The sequence below is a fragment of the Pyxicephalus adspersus genome, chromosome 5, assembly GCF_032062135.1.
Source record: "Pyxicephalus adspersus chromosome 5, UCB_Pads_2.0, whole genome shotgun sequence".
In the NCBI taxonomy this organism is placed as follows: domain Eukaryota; kingdom Metazoa; phylum Chordata; class Amphibia; order Anura; family Pyxicephalidae; genus Pyxicephalus; species Pyxicephalus adspersus.
Window position 1 is genome coordinate 84,459,163 of NC_092862.1, and position 21,205 is coordinate 84,480,367.

Sequence of the window (21,205 nt, forward strand, 5' to 3'; positions counted from 1 at the left end):
AGATTGACTGCGCCCGTGTGGATGAGGGAACCCAGGCTTCGCAACCTCAGGACTGCATGGCAACGTCTGAATTGTGCACCGAAAAAGCTAACTGCAATGCTGGTTGTTGCTGGCGGGGAACAGATGCTGCCGAATAGGAGTCTCCACGCAAAGTGTCCCTGGAGGAAGGGGTTGAGGCACAAGACTCAAGGAAGAGATGGAAATGGAGGATGAGGAGGAGATTGCATGACGATGTGCTCTTGGCGGAGGTAGGTATGCAGGCCTTGCTGCATCTTCCCCTGCTGCCACCAAAGTTACCCAGTGAGCTGTATAGGAAATTTATCTTCCCACTCCATGCGTGCTCGACCAACTGTCGGTTGTCAGGTGCACCTTGCCAGAAACTTGCAAAGAGTGCTGCAGGGCCATGGACACATTGCTCTGCAGGTATTCATGCAAAGCAGGAACACATTTTTCTGCAAAATACTGTCACTTGGGCATAACGTACAGTGGGTTCACGCAGAGGAATGCGTAATGGAACGCATTGGAGTCGGTCGGTCGGTAAGGGAGGAGCTCTAACGCAATCAGCTGTGCAGTTGCCGCATTGATTAACTTTTCTTTGGGGTCAGCATCTGGGGGATGGAAGGTTGGATGCTGCTAATGCTAACCACAGAAAGACTGGACAATGGGGTAAAAGGTGTGGGGGATGGCAATGATGCCTGGTTTTGACTGCTAGCCATGTGACAAACAGCAGCCGATCTGCGTTGGAGCTCCTGCTCACCGAAGGTGGAGCCTGAAAAAGTTATTGCTCAGCCTCATGCCCCACTCAAATTGCTGGCAGCAGCATGGGTAACTTTGGTGGCAGAAGGAGGAAAGGCAGTGGAGGGAGATCTAGCAATTTTAGCTTGGAGGTTGTCTCACAGAGCTCTGTGTTTTGACAGGTGTTCCCCCCAGGTTACTGGGTGATGGCTTTTTAAATGTGTGCTCATGCAACTTGTTCCAAGTTGGTTTAGGTTTTTGCCTCGTTTCAAGTGTTGAGCACACAGTTTGCAGATGACCATAGTGTTGTCATCACTATGGACATTAAAAAATGCCCACACGGGCGAACATCTAACTAGGCCGAAAGGTGCTCTGGAGCTGGTGCTTGTGGTGGCAGTCCGCGGTTGTTGAGGCATAGCTGTGGTGACAGCTTCAGACGATGGACGACTATGACTTGCCTCCTCTGTACCTGAAGAATGCAGAGTGTGGGCAGCTTTTACCCTCTTCCTCCCTCTCCCCCTTTGAGGGCACTCTGCAACCTCCTCCTCCTCTTCTTCCTGCTCCTTCTCCTCTTTTTCCTGCCTATGATGATTTCCTTGTTCGCTCCATGTCAGATCAGTGAAGGAATGCTTGTAGCTCCGCGCCTCCAACCCCTTGGTGGGACTCTTCTACATACTGCTGTACACGAAATTTCCAGCTGATGATGAAGAACTAGGAGGAACAGGTGTATCATGGACTGTCTGGGACTGGGATGAAGAGGGGGTACAATCACTTGACCCAGGCTGGGTCATGTACTCTACTACCTCTTGTTCATGGTGTGTAATAATGGACACCCACCACGAACAGCAGCGCTTCTTGTTCTCGGGTCTGCAGCTAAAAACAAACTCATACTGCTTTGCTTGCCACCCCTGCTAAAGCTGCCCCTTCCTTTTTGGCCAGACATTGTACACATTTTTTTGTGTGGCTTGATACCCTGCAAAATACATTGGAGCTAATATGCTTCACAAAGTGTAAATTTGTGCAGTAAGTGGATTTTTTTATTGGGGTTGACACCAAAAATGCAAGTGCGCTGTGTGTGTTTTATGCAGCACTTTGCTTCAGTGGTGACGCTTGTAATAGGCAGCACAGTATACAAACTATATACTGTACACTCTGTGTGACTGTCTCTCAGTATAAGTGTGATACTGTGCACAAAGTCACCCTGTCTCTGGCTGTGTGTATGTAAAACACTGACTATCTATCTATCTATCTATCTATCTATCTATCTATCTATCTATCTATCTATCTATCTATGTAACAGTGAAACTCTCTACCTATCTGAGTACAGTATATTTCAGGACTGCACCAATAAAGTACAATCCAACAATCTATCTGACTAATGAGAGTGTGACACAGTCTAAGTAAAGCACTTTTTTTTACTTTGACAAAGCAAGCCAAGCAGCACAGAAAGGTTGTGATGCTAGCAAATCTCTGCCAGGAGTGGTAAATGCAGGCACACCCTGACCTTATATAGACCAATGGCTGCCTGTGTGGCATGCAGTGACAGACAGCCAATTCGGAGGGCCAAATTCGGGGCTACGAATTCAACAAAATTCGTGTCGGGACGACCCGAAATCAAGCGGCCATATTCGGTTTGAACATTAGGACGACCCGAATTCGAACAACAACACTACAGGTGAGTTCTCAGAAGGCCTGCACCTCAGAAGGGGGCACTTGTCAGAGAAGGCAGTCTACTCATAGCATGCTTGGGATTCTCCTTCCTAGGTTGCTGGCTAAGGGGTTTGGATCCTTGATGATGTGGGGTTGAGTTAGCATCTTGAAGATCTTCGTCTGTTGGAGTAGGCAGTCCCACCGCAGTAAAGCATGATTCAGTTTCCCCTTGTATTGAAACAGCAAGTATACTCAGATGCAGTTGTCCTGTAAGACTTTAAGATAAGATTTAAGCTCCCATTTTTGTGTTATTGTGGCTGGGGTAAGGCCATCGAACAATTGGTAGAGATATCCTTGAAACTGTAACTTTGTCTTTGGTTCAGGAATAATGCACAGGAAAGGCTGTTCTGAGAAAGTACAGACACACCTGCTCTCAGCAAACAGCACACCTGAGAGAAGACTACACCAACCACAGTGATTGTAAGCTCTACTGGGCAGGGTCCTCTCCTCCTCCTCCTCCTTTGTCATTGTTTGTATCTGTCTGTCACTTACAACCCTTATTTAATGTACAGCACGGCGTAAAATGTTGGCCCGTTATAAATAATATTAATAAAATTATTAATAAACATTAACGAACACCTTCAAGAAACCAGAAATTGTTAGTGTCGCCTCTCATATTTTTTCACCTCATGTAGGTGAGGGAAATACAAGGGCAAATGTCCAGAAGCGCAAACATCCAGAACCAAACATCATGGTTAGAATCATTTTGTTCTACAGCAACAAGTGCTGTACAGAATTTTAAAAGTACTTGTGATGTCAACTTTTTATGTTATACGGCAACCAGTCAAGCAAGTGGAACTAATACCAAAACTTAAGTCTTAAGGAACAGTGTCAAAGTTTTACCATCTTTGCCAAATGTTACATACTGACGATTGTCACCATTAACATTTTTTTACAGTTTTGTGGCTTTGGTGATGAACTTTTCCCTACTAATTTATGGCTTTAAATATGCTATAGACTTATTTTACACTATAATTTAAATGAATATAAATGCCCATACGCATGAATGTGTTTATGGGAGTTTATACAAGCATTAAAAAGTGATTTAAAGCAAGCCTAAAAACGCTTATAACAGCCCATATTGCTTTTATTGGCATGAGTTTCTAGGCAATTTAAGCAGGCATTTAAAATGCTTTTAAATGCCTGTAAGAGTTTTTAAAGGATTATAAAACTGTAAACTTTTGCAAATTTTCCTTTCAATGGAAGCATTTATAAGCGTTTACAAAAAGTTACAAAATTTAAAACACATCAAAGAGTAAACACTCAAAAACGTGCCTCCTACAAATGCCCTGATGTAGACTAGCTCATTAGAATCCATGGAAAATGTAAAACATGCGTGTTTAAATGCTAAGGCTGGGGGTGTGACTTGGCGATGGCGCTGTGAGCAGGCATCCTCACAGAGCTCCGTGCACACCGCGGCTTCAGCAGCTGATACTACCGATTACACAGCTCGTTTCTACCTATCTCTGCGATGACTAAACAACAGAAGACTAAAGACACAGGGAAAACCCCTAAGAGGGACAACTTACATAAATACTTACCTTCAGACCCGGCTGATTCAGCAGGAGGAAGCGCTTTCAAGATGGCGTCGGCACATGCCAGTGAAACTGACCACGTGGAGTCTGATAGTCGGGTGAGTGAAGAAGGGACTTCTTCCCTGACAGGAACCCCTGCAGCTTCCTCCCCTGTGCACTCCTCTCTGTCTTCTGGTTCCCCAGCAGGGCTTTTAGACACAGTGCCTTCTCCTCAACAACTGCCCAGAGAGTTACAAGCCCTCCTGAAATTTATACCCACCAAAGCAAAGATGGAATCTTGGGCTCATCGCATAGAACACTCTGTACATACAGAAATAGAGCAGATATATCAGAAAGTACAGGCTGTAGATATTAAGATTACCTCGCTGGAATCCTCATCCTCCCAAACTTCCCTCAGATTAGACACACTTGAGCAAACCCAATTGCAAATGAGTTCTGTGCTTTCTAATCTAGCCCTCTGGATGACCAAGTAAACAGGGAGGACGTAACAATTTAAGATTAAGGGGGATTCCGGAAGCTACAGCTGGACCAGATTTGGAGAGTACTGTGAATGCCATTTTCAACACCCTCTTAGATCGGCCCTCATCAGAGCGTGTTGAACTGGACAGAGTGCATGGGGTTGGTGTGAGAAGAGATGGGCAATCCGACCGCCCCAGAGATGTCCTATGCAGGGTGCACTTTTTTAAAATTAAGGAGCAGATTATACAGAAAGCGTGGCAGAAGGAACCAGTTGATTTTGATGGTGCAAGCATCCAGATATATCGGGATCTGTCTCCTCACACGCTACAGATGAGGCGCTTATTGAAGCCACTTCTGGATTACATTACTACACATGGTGCCCGCTATAGATGGGGACATCCACTACATCTCATAGTGACTAAACCCAACTCTGCGTTTTCATTGCACAACCCATCTCAGCTGCCAGTCTTGTTTACTTTCCTGGCCGCGGATCCTATTGATGTCCCCAATTGGCTGGAAGTCCTAGAGGAGTTCCCAGGAAACTACTTGAGATCGAGATCAGCTACCTCCACCCGACCCAGATGGCACTCTCCCACACCTCAGCGCCCCCAAGGAAGGAACACCCCGAACTTACATGAACTGTGATTATTGCTGTTGTTGATTACTTGGACTTTTGCTACCATCGCTGACTACCTCCTACACTTATTATAATGCTGGTTTGGACCTCCTCAGGAGCTCCACGTCTTTTCATGAAGCTATTATATCTTGATATGTGTTCACCTCCTGTACCGGAGACGGACTTACACCAGTGTCGTGAATTTGGTGCGCACCAGGTATGGGTGATGGACCACCTTGGTTTAGTTGGTTTCAGATCCCAGATTGTTGTTTTACCCATGTTCTATTATTGTTGCTATTATTGTTCTGCTTATTAGGGGCTCTAACTCCCCCGCCATGTCTTTCTTTACGCAAATTCATGGATATGCCATGTCCTGTTGTGGGTGGGGACTGGTTGGGCTCCCTCCTAGTATGTTCCAGATTAGTCCATGGTGGGGACTGCAGCACCTCCTGATAGTGAGGCTGATTCCTTCCTTAGTGCATGGCCCTTATAGTGCTACTAGACCCTATTGGATATTTAAGTAGCCCTCACCCTGCGACCTCTTACCACTGTATGATGTGGGGGCCCAGACCCGTCTCTGCCCCTCCGTGGGATATGGAGACTGGTGCTTTAAAGCCGAGATATTGTCTTGGCTCCTGTTGTAGCCTTGATTACGTATTGAACTGTACTTTAATATGCCTGACTATTGACCTACCCTTACTTAGTGTTCCCATTGCTGTTTCTGGGACCCTTAGTCCCGTGATAATTTTATAATTTTATTCTTTTTCTTTTTTTTTTTTTTTTGGAAGCGACGTTTCTTCCTGTTTTTTTCTTGTTCGTGCTGTGTATTTTTCCTTTCAGCTATATATATGTTTTATGATGCTGCTGCTGGTTAACCAGCGGCTCGCAGCGTTCTTGCCTACACTACCCCCCACGTAGGTACACCCGCCCTCTTTTAGAGGTCGGAGTTGTGGAATTTTGTTATACTTGCTTAGGATTAGGGCTTAGAGCTCTATTCCTTTTTCTTTTTATTTATTTAATTTTTCTTGCGGTTCTTTGTGTACTTTATTTCTTAATTTTCTAATTTTTCTCTGGTTCTCAACTACTTTCCCCCACCCTTCCCCTTCTACCACACACCCCTCCATTTTGACCAAAACAAACTATGACCATCATACTCACATCTCTGAATGTTAAGGGATTAAACTTTCCCTCTAAACGTTCAATCCTATTTAACACCCTTCGGAAATGCAGAAGTCATATTGTTTTTCTGCAAGAGACACATTTCCGCCATGACAAGATCCTGGTCCTGCGCAATAAACAAGCCAAATACAGTTACCACAGTATCTCACCTGATTCCAAGTCTAGAGGAGTGAGTATCCTATTGGACGGTTCTCTCCCATGGTCCCTCTCTTGTGTAAAGTGGATCCAGAAGGTTGTTACCTCCTTTTCCAGGGTATGATAGAGAAGCAGATGTTCACATTTGTGAATATATATCTGCCCAACACCGGCCAGTTGACCGTTCTTGAGTATGTACTGGCCCTTCTATCCGAGGTGGCCAAAGGTACCGTTATAATCGAGGGAGATTTTAACCTAACTCTGAACCCGTCCTTGGTTGTGTCCAAGGGCCGTTCACATCTACCTTTCTTCTACCATAAACGGCTGAAAGCACTGCTACATGAAAATCAATTAATAGATATTTGGCGCATTCAACACCCCGGATCTAGGGATTATACATTCTATTCCACAGTACACAGTACCTACTCCAGACTTGATTACTTCCTTGTGTCCCATGATGCCATCTCGCAGGTCATTGACTCGAGTATTGGTTCCATAATTTTCTCTGATCACGCTCCCGTTATGATAGAGATCTCCGGAAGGCTCCAGGACTGTAAACCCAGTTCAGGAAGGCTTAATGAGACACAGCTTGAGGACCCTGAACTGTCTGCAAAGATTGAGGAAGAAATTTCCTTTTTCTTTGCCAGTAACGCGGAGTCTACAGATAACCCGCTCCATGTATGGGAAGCCCACAAATGTTATATTAGAGGTCTGTTCATACAACAGGGCTATAGACCTAATAGACTAAACAAGAAAAGACTGGAAACGTTGGTGCAGGAGCTGCATCGTCTAGAGACAGTGCACAAAAGGCTCCCAACAGCGGACCTAGAGTCCCAACTACTCGCTACTCGTACACAAATTAACTCTCTATACAGGGATAAGGCTAAAGCACAACTCACCCGATGTAAACGATACTATTATGAACACGCCAATCATTGTGGTAGGGCATTGGCCAGAGCGCTCAGATCCAAGAAGGCAGCTATGTATATTCCTAAAATCAAAACTCCCCTAGGTACCTTAGCACACGCTACCTCAGATATTGCCAAAACCTTCCATGACTACTACAGTCAGCTGTATAATTTGCGAGTAGACTCTTGAGGTATGTCCCCTCCCGAACATCAGATCGCAATACAGGAGTATCTCAGTGCCTCCAATTTGCTGACACTGTCATCAGAAATCATAGAGGCGCTAGATAAACTGATTACACTGCCTGAGCTGCAGGCGGCGATACGCCGAGCAGCTTCAGGGAAGGCTCCCGGCCCGGACGGCCTGACCTTGGCCTATTACAAGAAATTTTTTCAAGTACTGGGCCCTCACCTGGTTACGACACTGAATGCGCTCTCCGATGGCCACAACCTCCCCCAGGACACATTAGTGGCCCATATATCGGTTATACTCAAACCAGACAAAGACCCCCCCCAATGCTCCAACTATAGACCAAAATCACTGCTTAACTGTGATTTGAAACTCTTCGCTGGCATATTGGCACATAGGCTGACTCCGATACTGAATGATATTGTCCACCCTGACCAGAGCGGTTTTCTCCTGCTGAGGGAAGCCAGGGACAACATGATACATACCCTGAATGGTATTGACTATGCACATGCCCATAAAATTCCTCTAATGCTCCTCTCCACTGATGCTGAGAAAGCATTTGACTGGGTGGACTGGACATTTCTGCTCCCCCCACTGGCACACCTGGGCCTCCCCCCTCGTATCCTGCGCTGGATAAGGATGTTATATTCCTCCCCCAGCGCTAGAGTACGAGTTAACGGTGGACTCTCACATCCTTTTTGCATAACCAATGGGACGAGGAAGGGATGCCCGCTATCCCCTTTACTGTTCGTGTTGACCCTGGAGCCCCTCCTACGTTTGATCCGTGCTAATGGGGATATCAGGGGAGTCCAGATTGGCCCTAATGAACATAAGGTAGCTGCTTACGGGGACGACCTACTTTTTTACGTTGCTGCTCCAGTAACCACACTACCTATTCTTAGGCAGGAGTTGGATAGCTATGCTTCGCTCTCTAAGTACAAAATAAATCTGCAAAAGTCAGAGGCACTGAGTGTTACTCTTTCCTGAGCAACTAGGGAGGCATTGGCCTCCTCTTTCCTCTTTAAATGGTCCAACAAGGCCATTTCTTACCTAGGCACGCAGATTCCTGCTAACCTGACGCGAGTAGTAGACCTTATTTTTATCCCTCTACTAAACAAAATCCGAAATGATTTAGAGAAATGGAGGCAGATGGCCTTTACCTGGTTTGGGAGATGCAACGTGCTTAAAATGAATGTTATGCTCAGACTGCTGTAGATGTTACAAGCCCTCCTGACACATATCCCTTTTGTTTTGCGGAAATTCTGGTCGGAGTTTGTAAAATTTATTTGGCTCACAGGGTTGCCCAGAATTAGGATGACAATATTGAGACTCCCCAAAACCAACGTTGGAATGGCATTCCCTGACCCGGTTCTGTACCATCAGGCAGTGCACTTGTCCAGGCCACTGGATTGGTGCACTAATGGACGTTCTAAATTGTGGGTTGGACTGAAGGATGCTTGCTCCACTGCCCCAATCAACACACTGGCCTGGGCGACACCGACGGCCAGGGCGGCGATGTCCAACCATCCACTGATTGGCGAGACCTTGAAAGTGGTCGCTAAATACTTCTCCTCTCAAAATTTAGCCGCATATTCATCCCCAATGTCTCCAGTCCTGGGCGATCCTGGGTTCCCCTCGGGACAGTCTGACCCAATATTTCGCCAATGGCATGCTCTGGGAGTGTACAGAGCGTCCCATTTCATGCACAACGGGGTGTGGATACATATTCCGACTCTACAAACGGATAGGGAACTCCCCTCATTGTCGCCCTGGCGTCACATACAACTTACCTATGTTTTGAGATCTTTACCACAGCCCAATACATTGGCCCGATCACTCCTGCCTCTGGAGGCCCTTTGTGCCTCTGGTCAACCTATGCGGGGTACACTCTCCCATGCTTACCATACCCTGTTATCTGCGCACACGCCGGAGCACGGCGTACGGTGTGTGGGTACGTTGCACAGGGTACGTTGCTTCATGTTTTCTGGGATTGCTCTAAATTACAATCATACTGGGGCTCAGTGGCTGATATCACCTTAAAACTCACAGAAGTGGATATTAGACACAATCCGGCCCTGGCAATCCTCCATGTTTCGGACATGTCCCGCGAGTGCTATAGTAACTCTCTATTGAGACACCTTCTCAACGCAGCTAAAGCCTGTATCCCAGCCCTAAATACTGCCCCCCGACTGTAGTACATTGGTTGAAAAGGGTGGCTGATATATATCAAATGGAGGATTTGATATCCACTGACGCTAAGAGGGCGGATAAATTCGCTCAGACCTGGTACCACTGGATCCACTTTACCACTACTGAGGAATATTGCCGCCTGTTACAGCCCCTCCCCTGAATACCTGAGTGTACTAAGGTTGGTGCTTAATCGTATTTTGTTGCTACATCTGAGATGTGACTGACCCCCCCCCCCCTTCCTTTTTCCTTCTTATTTTCTCTTTCTTTTCTCTCTGTTTACTTTCCCCCCCTGGTTATTCCATCTTCTCTTTGTCTCTCTTATAAAAATTCTTGGAAAACTAGAGATGTCATGGTTCCTTTTATAGACATACCACAGTTGGTTCATTATGATGTATGTATTTATTTTTTATTTATTATTGGATGTTATGCTGCAGACTTGAAAATGTGCAATGTTGAAACCTTACCTTGCTGTATGATTTTGAACTGTACAATGTAACAACCTTACTTTTCTGTATGTACCTTGATATCTTTTAATAAAAATTATTTAAAAAAAAATAAATAAATGCTAAGGCTAAACACTGGGGAAACAGTCCGTGCAGACTAAGCTTAGGCCGTACTTTAACTATGATTATTCTACAGCAAACTTTAAATATATTCTCAAATTTTTAAATTTAAAAAAAAAATCACCAAGGCCCAGACCCATATATCATTGATAACAGTACATTTAGGGCTCTAGTTATAAAACAGGGAATCTGACATTCTCCCAAACATGTCCTTTTGGCAATTGCCATTAAAAGATAAGGTGATATGATATGCTTGAATGTATATGTTAGAATTATCTCCCATAGGGAACAAGCCTAACAAGATGGAAGTAGGACTACAAGTATCAGGAAGGGTTAAAGAACATTACAAAACACTCAAACACTGCCTAATTAAAAGTTAGTACTTATCTTTATTGAATGCGTAAAATTCCAACAGTAAGATCACACAACTTATTTTACCCCAGGGAGTTCCCCTTTTTCATCTAACTCATCTAACTGGGAAGAGTCAGGCAGGGAGAAGCTGGCATTTCTTTACATGTATCCAGAAAATGTCCGCGTCAGCTCTCAATTCTTTGATATCTGAAACTAACAATTATACACTGATCTTAACCAATCATATCATTACATGGGCATTGCTAGCTCACTTTGACCAAACCTTCTTGTTACATTATACTGAATAAAAACTTGTAATTGTTAGTATGAGATTATATTTTGTATATTACCAGCTGTTTCCTTTCTCATGGCCCATTGGGCATACCAGCCATAACTTCTTATCTGGTCACTCCCACCCCAACATGTTTGGTAAGGAGGATAGAAGATGTTCTCAAGGACACATACTAGACAGTTTACATAAATCCACAATACATGTATTCAGCATTGCATGTTTTTGTATTGAATTTGCTAAAAAAAAGATTAACTGTTTTGTGGCTCTCCAGTGGAATAATCAGAAAGCCCCACTATTACTGCTACATCTATCAGGTGCCATTATTTAATTATCAAACAAAAACACAAAACATGCATTAAGTGCAGAATTTATTGCAATGGCATTTTCTAAGTGTATGTTTAAATAATTTTTGTTCTTTTTTTCTCAGCTCAATTGATGAGCAGTTTCGCTGGCAAACACAAGGTAAAATTCTTGACTTAATTTTAAAAAATCTCAAAAAAAGTTGCTACCATATAGTTTCCTACAGTTGTAAGTGTAAATAATGTCCATTTGTATGTACTTGCTTTTTTGTGGTAAGATGCTTTTGTATATAAAGGCTAGGCTCAGACCTGCAGTGAGGTTGTGGTGCATTCACCGCTTTCACTTGCTAGAAACCACTGCCTCTTAGGGAATGCTAAAGGGTAGGGTCTCCCTGTGGCATTCCCATGGGAAATAAATAAGGGGGGCAGTGAGTGGTACTACCTTACTGCCGCCAGCTGTCAGATGTGCAGACTCTTTAGGAACCAATGCTGTGGTGTGAGTGTTGGAAGCTATATCGTGTGATTGAACCAGAACCTGCCCTAAAGGTAATCATTTATCAAGTTCTTATCTAGAACATAAGAAGAGAAGTGTGTTCCCCTTACTGGAGTTTTACAGTGAAGGTTGAGCCACCTCTTTGATTAGTCTAAATTGAACATTCAAATCAAAGGAGGGAAAGAAAGACGTTTTGGGCTTGCAGATAGTTTTGAGAAACAAAATTGTTGTATTAAAACACATTTAGTAAAGTAAACAAGTTCAGACAGATCTATACCTCATAACTGTTTGACACTTCACAGTATATGGGTAACAATGTACATACGTATATTCAAGGAATAGAAAAAAGGGTGATGAAGAAGACCATGTTTTTTTACTGTATCAAAAATATATTGTTACTAAATATTTTTATTTTCTTCTGTACAGAAGGACAGAAAGACATAGAAGATGAACTGACCACGGGTTTAGAACTTGTTGATTCATGCATTAGATCCTTGCAGGAGTCTGGCATACTTGAGTCACAAGACTTTTCATCAACTGAAAGTAAGCATGTTTTTTTTTTCACACAAATTCTATACTGGTATGGGGCACAAGGTGAGTGCAGGTGATTAATTGACAAAAAATGTTTTTTCTGTCAAATCAGTACCTAATACCAATTGCTTTGGAACACTAAACAATTATTGTAGCGAGTTTATTTATGATTTAGGATTTTGACACTCTTTTTTGGCAAATATTTGCAATATTTTTAGGGAGTATGTGCTTCCCATTTCGGATATACCAATACCAATTTTTTGATAGTTTTGAAATATGTTGGCTGTGACCATCCCAAGGTCCTCATCTTTGGTTTTAAGTTTTCTGCATATGCCCTTGCAATTGTAGCTGGAGATAAACCAACTAACTATTCTTTGTGTGAGTTAAAGATGGTAACAAATCTGACTACATTACTATTCATGTTGTTTTGGTGTGATGTGTGCACTTGATGTACCAATAGCAGGCATAATAACCACTAGCATTACAGAAGACACAGCTTCTTCTAGGAGTCAATATTTTTTAAAATATTTACTTCCCGCATGGTGAATATAGTGAATACAAGTCCCTGATCTGCTCGGACTCAAAAATAACCCTCTTTTCCTGTTCTGGTGTCAGCTTTAATCTATGGATTTATCCTCAAACCCAGAGGGACTGATAAGCAGGATGATTGGGAGAGTGAATCAATAATCTGACAGGGGTTCTGACCTGTCACCAACTAAATTATTCAAAACTAAAATAAGTTTTCAAAAGGGTTTTGCATCATGCATTGAGGGGTTTTTAGGTACTATTACCTTCTCTTTTACACATATTTTAAAAATTACCATTTTTTATTCACAATTCCTTAATAAAAACAACAATATCATATATAAATGTTATCTTCATACATTAAAGTATTTTTTTTTTGTTAAATTTTATACTAATCTTTTTTCATTATATATAGCTTTGTTCTTGATGCTTTTCACTTTTTATAGCTTCACCAAAAGAACAAATTTCAAAACCTTCAAATATGATTCTAGGTACAAACAAATTTATTTTACTACATAGATTCAGTTATTATTCCACATTAACATATTCAAAATTATTACATACACTTACTTACTTTTTCTTATAAAACGTCATTCAAACCCTTTAAACACCATGTAATGTTACATAGAAGCAGAGCAAGGAGTACCTATTTTATTCAAAGGAGGGGAAACATTTCTTTCTTTCAAAGTGTTCCACCTAAAGACAAATATATATATATATATATATATATATATATATATATATATATATATATGTGCTTCCCACACAAATATATAAAATCACATAATGTACCACCTTAATTTATTCAATAGCATTTTCAAACTTCCTATTATATTAATTAGTGCAGTCCAAATTTATAAAAGAACACTTGGTGAACAGCACCTCCTTTATTGAGGGGACTTTCAAGGCTAGAAAAAAAACATATATAAAAAATGTTTTACTTTATTTTTGCATCATTAAATTTAGACATGACAATAAAATACCATAAAATCATACAAATGTACATTAGATTCTCCTATAGAGACATCCCAATCTGGGTATATCCAGTTTGTTTTCTGTACATGTTTCGCCGACAAGTCCACTTCTTCAGGAGATAGGAGATCTATAATCACAATAGAAAATACATATTCAATACTTAAATCTTAATTTATCAATTTACAATGTAAAACATAATTATAATCTTTTACAAAATTGCAAAAATACCTTATATTAATACATGGCATCCTTCATTTACACGATAGTATGAGCTGAAGTAAGCTAGAATTGGATGATGATATGAACTGGAGTGGACTTACATGGTAGAACAAAAGGTCTTTTAGTGAACCTAATAATTTAATAACATAAGGTTTAGGTATATATTACATTGAAATGTTTTTATATTTTTTACCTTCTTTCTTATCAGGCAGCTAGAAAGCGTTCCTATTCCAATCACTCAGTATAAGGTCACCTCTTTATCCATTTCAATCAAGTGTCTTATATTGCACCTGTCATCTTAAATAATAGAGTTATCTGGGTGATAGAGTTATCCTTTCATTAAGCAAATATATGATAGATTTCTTAGAGTGCCTAATGCTATATTTTCTTTAGTGATTTTTTAGTGCTTTATCAATTTACATTATTTGTACCACCTTAATCCTAAATTGCCCATTTTCAAGTTTAAAGGAAAGAAAAGTTTCAATATTTGGATTATTCTTACCCCTTTTGTGTCCCCTCACACTTGCATTTTATTTCCAATAAATATCTGGACCCAAGTAGTCAGAACTCCAAATACTCCCAGATGTATTATTTACTATTGCTAATACCACAGAAACAAACTTTTCAATTAATTAGAAAATATTCATTTAAGTACCTTTCATTGTTACAAAAAGTGGATGACTTACTGTTTGTAGTTGGTTTTTGCAAAAAACGATTCTAAATTTGAAAGAACTTGTCTTTTCCTGTCCTAGCAGCTCATGATGTGATTGTGTAATGGCATCCCACATGCAGTCCAAATCTATCCCCATCAATATTTACCCTAGTGCTAAATAATTTCTCCTAATATCCAGATTTTATCTTTTCCAATCCAAAGGTATTACCTATCATCATTCCACCAGCATTCTATATATTATTTTCAGATCATTCAAAATTCACCAAAACTATCACCTCATTGAAAACTCCTATGTAACCCTCCAATTCCAGGCAGTAGTCAAAACCACATTACTATTTCTCATCCAATTTCACTAATACCAAATTACCATTGCAAAATATTATGAACACCATAAAATCAAAAGATAGCTTTTTTCACCTACCCTGTTGAAGCTTAGATGAAGAGCAAGGTCAAATAAAAATATATACTGGAAGAAACTAAAATAAGTTTTGCCATTAGCTATACCTTTAAGGGGAAGCTACATCCTCATATATGTAAATATATGCCAACTCTTTATGTAAATATATGCTAACCCAACCACCTGCTTAAGTAAACTCCAACTTTGCAACACGTATTATATTTCACAGTTAGGATATATCCAATTTAAATGAAATGACTTCTCATCGGTGTTTTTTTAAATTTTGTGTATCTTACCATCTGTATCTAACAATGACTTGAAAAAAAAAATAATAATAAATATAAAAACTACCCCATACAAAATTCTTTATTTGCAAGTTGTTTCTATTTCCATCAATGCATAGTTTATAGATAATATTGTTTATAGTGGAAGGATTGAAATTAAATTATTCAAATACAAGATAAGCATCTATACCCTTCCTTCTAAGGGTTTTAGAAACAATTTGATCTTGGTATATTGATACTATTGATACCTCACACATTATTAGCATAGAGAACACCAGGCCCTTGATATCTGAGGTTTAAATAAAACAGGTTCCACCATTATACTCCCTTAAGATTTGCTTTGGCATCTCATACAGAACACTTGAATCATTTAATAAAATTTAGGTAGTGGCACATATAAGGATGTACTTTTTTTTACAATTATTCTGTGTTTCTGTTATTTTTATTATAATAATGAATACCCTATGCCAATTTAATGTACCATTGGTTCCACAAGGCACTGTTAAAAAGAAAATGTAGGGGTTCATTGATAAATTATTTCCCTGTCAATTTGGATGCATTACTTCAATGCCTATTAAAACAATGGGCCTGAATAATAAAGCTCACCAAGACTGGAGAGGATACACTTTTATCAGTGAAGCTGGGTGATCCAGCAGACATGGAATGGATTTCTTAAAAGATATTTGCTATTTGTTAGCAAATGTTGTTTCAGTCCTGGACCAAATCCATTCCAGGTTTTTCTGGATCGCCCAGCTTCACTAATTAAACTGTATTCTCCCCAGCCTTGAAGAACTTTAATAAATCAGGGCCAATGACTGTGCCACCTATTGGCCAACCATTAAAAGAAGAATGCAGAAGTCGCAATTATAAAGTCTTAGTATTCTTACAAATTCAATGAATTTAGATCAAATTTACAGGGGAATAAATACTAAGGTAGAAATAAAGAATCAACTACTAGTACAGAAAAAGCTTGCAATCATTGTGTAGACCATGAACTCTTCTATACACCAAAGTATTCTAGGGTTAAGTGTGATGCTAAAAGCTTTGGCTAAAACTGGGTCATGGAACAAGACAATTGTCTCAAACACACCAGCAAATCAACAACAAAATGACTGAAAAATAAAAGAATCAAAGTGTCCAAACAAAGTCCACTTTTAGCGTCCACTCAAAGTCCAAACCTCAATCTGATTGAAATTCTGTGGTGGGGCTTTAAGAGAACAGTGCATAAACAAATGTGCACAAATCTCAATTACCTAACACAGAAAAGAAATATGGGTAAAATCTGGCTATTTCTTGTTAATGTGTATTTTGTAAATTGTGTAAACCAATTATATAGATGTTTACCCAGATTTTTTTTAGAACCTAGTTATTTTTTCTGCTTCACTAAGGTCATTTATTACTGTTCTATTTTTTCCTAATTCAGGGCCCTGTCTGCTGTCCCAGAGTTCACTTCAGCTCAGTTCTAAACCTGAAGGGTCTTTCCAGTATTCATCAAGCTACCATAGCAACCAGGCCCTTGCTTTGGGGGAAACATCAGCATTGCAGTTTCTGAGCCGCAACAATCAAGCCAGATCAGCCATTCAGAGCTTTAACCAAGTAAGTGAAAATGTAAATACTCTTTATTCATTCCTTCCTTCATTCACATTGAAACTGTGCAACAAATTAGGTTTCAACTTAGGCCTTACAGTGTTTAATAAAATAAATAATTTAATAACTTTAACACAAATGTAACAATAATATATATGAAAATGTTGTAAGTGACATTAGGAGCTCTATTAATAAAACAGGGAATTATTTTGTGTGAATCTCCCTGGTCCATGTGTTTCAATGGCAGTAATTGATTCCAATCAGGGAATGTTTAAGGGAATGTCAGATTCATTGTTTTATAAATAGAGCTCTAGGAGAGATCATTGTAAAAAGGTGTTTTAGCTATTAGAAGAGGTAGCCTACATGGATTCCAATTGGAGACAGGAGAAAGTTTCCCACAAAAAAAGAGTAGATTGCTCTCAATCAAGCTGTGCAGGCACATTTCCAAACAAAACAGAGAACTCATTTTGCCTAAATGGCCCGTAGACCTTTAATACACTAATAAATGAACCAATCAAATAAAATAAACAAAAAAACAAAAACACTAATAATAAACCAAATATGACATAATAAATCTAAATTACTAAATCTAAATTTAAAATCATACATATTAAACCTAACCAAATTAAATAACATTTAAATAACATTTTCCTACACAAGACATTTAAACCAAACTTGCTAGACATATGACACCGCTGATCTTTGTACAGCCCGCTGTGGTATATGTCAGAGGTATATAAATGTATATTAAGCTCCCTAACGATACATTTCTTTCCAGTTTTATATGTCTAAAAAGGTACATTGTTTTTCATTAAAATTTATTTCACAGTATAATATAATAGTATAAGTATAATAAAGTTTGGAACACAAAATCATGTAAAATATGAAAAAAAAAAAAAAATATATATATATTTTTAATGTTTTAAATTTAAAAACAAATAATACATTTTATAGTCATACTATACTGTAAAATAAATGTTCTTGAAAGTAATGTACTGCTTTTACACATTTAAATCCAATGTATTGCATTCAGTACAGTTATTTTGTATTAAATGCAATTCAAATGGATTTTGAATTTCCCGGCCCACCGGCAACGTACACACGCATGAACGTCACCGGGAACTCCCCCCGTGACTCATCGTGTGCAGAAGACGCCAGAAGAAGGAAGAAGACAGGGATCCTGGTGATGGATGACCCGGGAGGCCGGCGGATCAGGTAACTTACCTTCCCATAGGATTACCTACCCTGAGTGTGACTGGAGGTTACCGCTTTCAGCAACTATTTTCTTCCCCGAGTCACACTCGGGGGTTACCGCTAGGGAGGTTAATTTTGTGTGACTGCGGGGGGACATTGGAGTGTCAGCTCCTCTGTACAGAAACTGATAGCTCTAGCTCAGTGTTTCGTTGTACAGCACTATGGTATATGTCAGATCTATAAAGATGTATGTATGTGTGTATGTTCCACCATCACTCGAAAACGCATGGAGAAATTTCAACCAAACTTGATTGCACCAGTCATCTTTGTACAGCGCTGTGCTATATGTCAGAGCTATATTTGTATGTATGTATGTCATCACTAGAAAATGCATGGAGACATTTCAAACAAACTTGCTATGTTCCACCATCACTGGAAAATGCATGGAGACATTTGAACCAAACTTGCCATACATATGACTAAGACTCATGTGAGGGCACCAGTCATCTTTGTACAGGGCTGTGCTATATGTCAGAGCTATATTGGGATGTATGTATGTCATCGCTAGGAAACGCATGGAGACATTTCAACCAAACTTGCTATGTTCCACCATCACTCGTAAATACATTGAGACATTTAAACCAAACTTGCTAGACCTATGATTCAGACTCATGTGAGACTCAGACTCATGTCAGAGGTATATTTGCTTATATGTATGTGTGAATTTATTGCTCAGTGACAGTGTGCCTTTTGTTTATATTTTTACATACTTTGTTTTGGACTTTTTCCCCAAGCTAAAAGTTTCCAAGCCATCCCTGCATGTGTTTGTGTAGCACATTGGTGTTGTTCATCAAGGGTCATACCCAAACCATTACATATAGTTTCAAACAGTCCATACTACTGAAGTTTCATTTTTTTAGCCAGGGTACTAAAAACAGCACATGTAAAGTGACAATTTTTTTATTTATTTACTTGTACTTATGTAGCACCAACATATAACACTGCCCTTTACAAAGTCCATAGTAATATCAAAATGGTATCAAAACTTGTTTAGTATTACAAACTGAAACATTTTGGTGAAGTGTAAGCCTTTTAACCAAGCAAAAAATAGGTCAATAAAAATGAAGCCTATCAGAGGCTAGGCATTATTCCCACGACCAAGTCTCAGCCTAATTAGTGCATGCACATGCTTGTGTGTACCTTGATGTTTATACTAATGTTTTCATTCTAATTAAATAATCATGCTACCTTTTATATTGCTTTAATAGACATAATTTGGCAGCTTGGTCTTTAGCAACACAACTTCACTGATTCTATCACCTAAGCTGTGTCTGGAAATACAGGTGAAATACACTAACCCTTGTAATAGATGCTATATCTCTTGTAGCATTGCCTCCCTGGTAGCCATGGAAACCTACCCTCTGGTAGCATGGTATTACTCTGGCTCATCGAGTCTAGTATCTCTATATACCTAATGCTACAGTTTGATGTTTCTTTAGCTACTATACCATAGAAAACTTGTCCTAATTACATGGCATAGAGTGTGGGCCTCTTAACATGATTATTATTCTGGTTCTATTAATTTAAAGACCATACATAAAACCAATTGCATTACCTCATTTAGATATGATGAAGTGTGTTATAGTGCAGTCCAATAGCTGTAACAAAGAAAAACAAGATATGCTTGGAGCTGAGTTAAGAAGAAACATGATTTGTTAATGCAGTGTCTTGGGTATTTTTTACACTGATATATTTTCATACTCTCTTCACTGTCTTTACTGTGTTCTTCTCCTCATTCTGCTTACTTTACCCCTATGGCCCCATCTGAACACCCTGCCTATAAACTAATGGCATTGTACATATTCTCCACTGACTGAGATGGCAACTAAAATCACTTCAATTTTAATTACTATATTACACTAATCTAAAAGTTCGGAAGTGCTTTTGAATACACCACACTTAGTTTTCAATTTTTTGTTGCTAGTGCTACATCCAAAAACAAGGACAGCACAGACACAATAATTCTGCAACATTGCTACAAATGAAAATCCCCACTTTATATGCAGTCATGTTATATAGCATATACAACTGGGTAAAAGAGAGAGAATATGTAATTATAATTGTTAGTTGTTTATTTGCAGTAAAATACACATTATTATTAAGCTAGGGGTATACAATACTAGTTAACAGTTTGTGAAAAAAGATGTTGCAAAGCTTACAAACAGGGACAGTACCAATATACAGCAATCAATACCATGTCTCACATTTAATGGAAACATCTCCATTTCTCATCCATTATGAGCAACATATAAAGAACCTACCTTTTAAAAATATTGTAAACCATGTTTTTTTTTGATAATTTAACTTTGTCTCACCCACTGGACTGGACCACTCCTGCAGTTTGTTTCAATGTGTGAAGAGCTCCACTGCAATGTATGAAGTTGTTCTAACCAGCATTTTTTAGAAGTAACTTACAGTAACATCTGAAAGATATACAAGCATGTGTTTTTCTCTTATTTTCAGGGCATTTTTAGCATCTTTAATTGGCTTTTTTTATCACTTCAGGGTACAAATAGAGTAACTAATTTATCTGGACCTGAAACCTCCCAATCACATACTGCCTCTCAGTCAAGAGACTTTGTGCCAAGCCATGGGAGTGCTTTTCATTTACCTGATTCTCAGCATTCTTCAGCAATTTTTTATTCAAGTTCAACTTTACCTGCACAAAGAGTAAGCTCTCCCTTGTCAATGCAGCAAATTGGTTCTCCAACCAAGCTCCAGAGGGTAGGTTCTTCCTCTGAGAGTACTGGCTACAGCACTACACAAAGGGTTTCTTCTCCAAAACAGTCTCCCAGTCGTCTTGCCAAATCCTACAGCACCAGTTCACCTATCAACATAGTAGTATCATCTGCTGGCCTATCTCCTTCATCAGTTCGTGTGACTTCTCCACCAACTGTTCAGTCTAATATAACCTCGTCACCGTTGCATCAGTTGAGCTCAACCATTGGAACATATGCTACACTATCCCCTACAAAACGTCTGGTTCTTTCATCTGATCAGTATAATAAGCATACACAAGAACTGTATGCCACAGCTACGTTGCAAAGACCTGGCAGTTTAGCAGGTACAGTAAACACTTTAAATATTTTTTTATATGCATGCATTTTT

General features: G+C 39.7%; 1 protein-coding gene across 1 annotated transcript in view; it reads left to right on the top strand.

Moving 5' to 3' along the window:
• Positions 1–21,205, top strand: part of CTNND2 (catenin delta 2) — a 538,472-nt gene that overhangs the window by 137,617 nt on the left and 379,650 nt on the right. The window contains exons 4-7 of the mRNA XM_072413368.1: positions 11,288–11,322; positions 12,079–12,195; positions 16,680–16,852; positions 20,603–21,161. Coding sequence (XP_072269469.1) covers positions 11,288–11,322; positions 12,079–12,195; positions 16,680–16,852; positions 20,603–21,161 — 884 coding nt within the window. The remainder of the gene's footprint in view (positions 1–11,287; positions 11,323–12,078; positions 12,196–16,679; positions 16,853–20,602; positions 21,162–21,205) is intronic.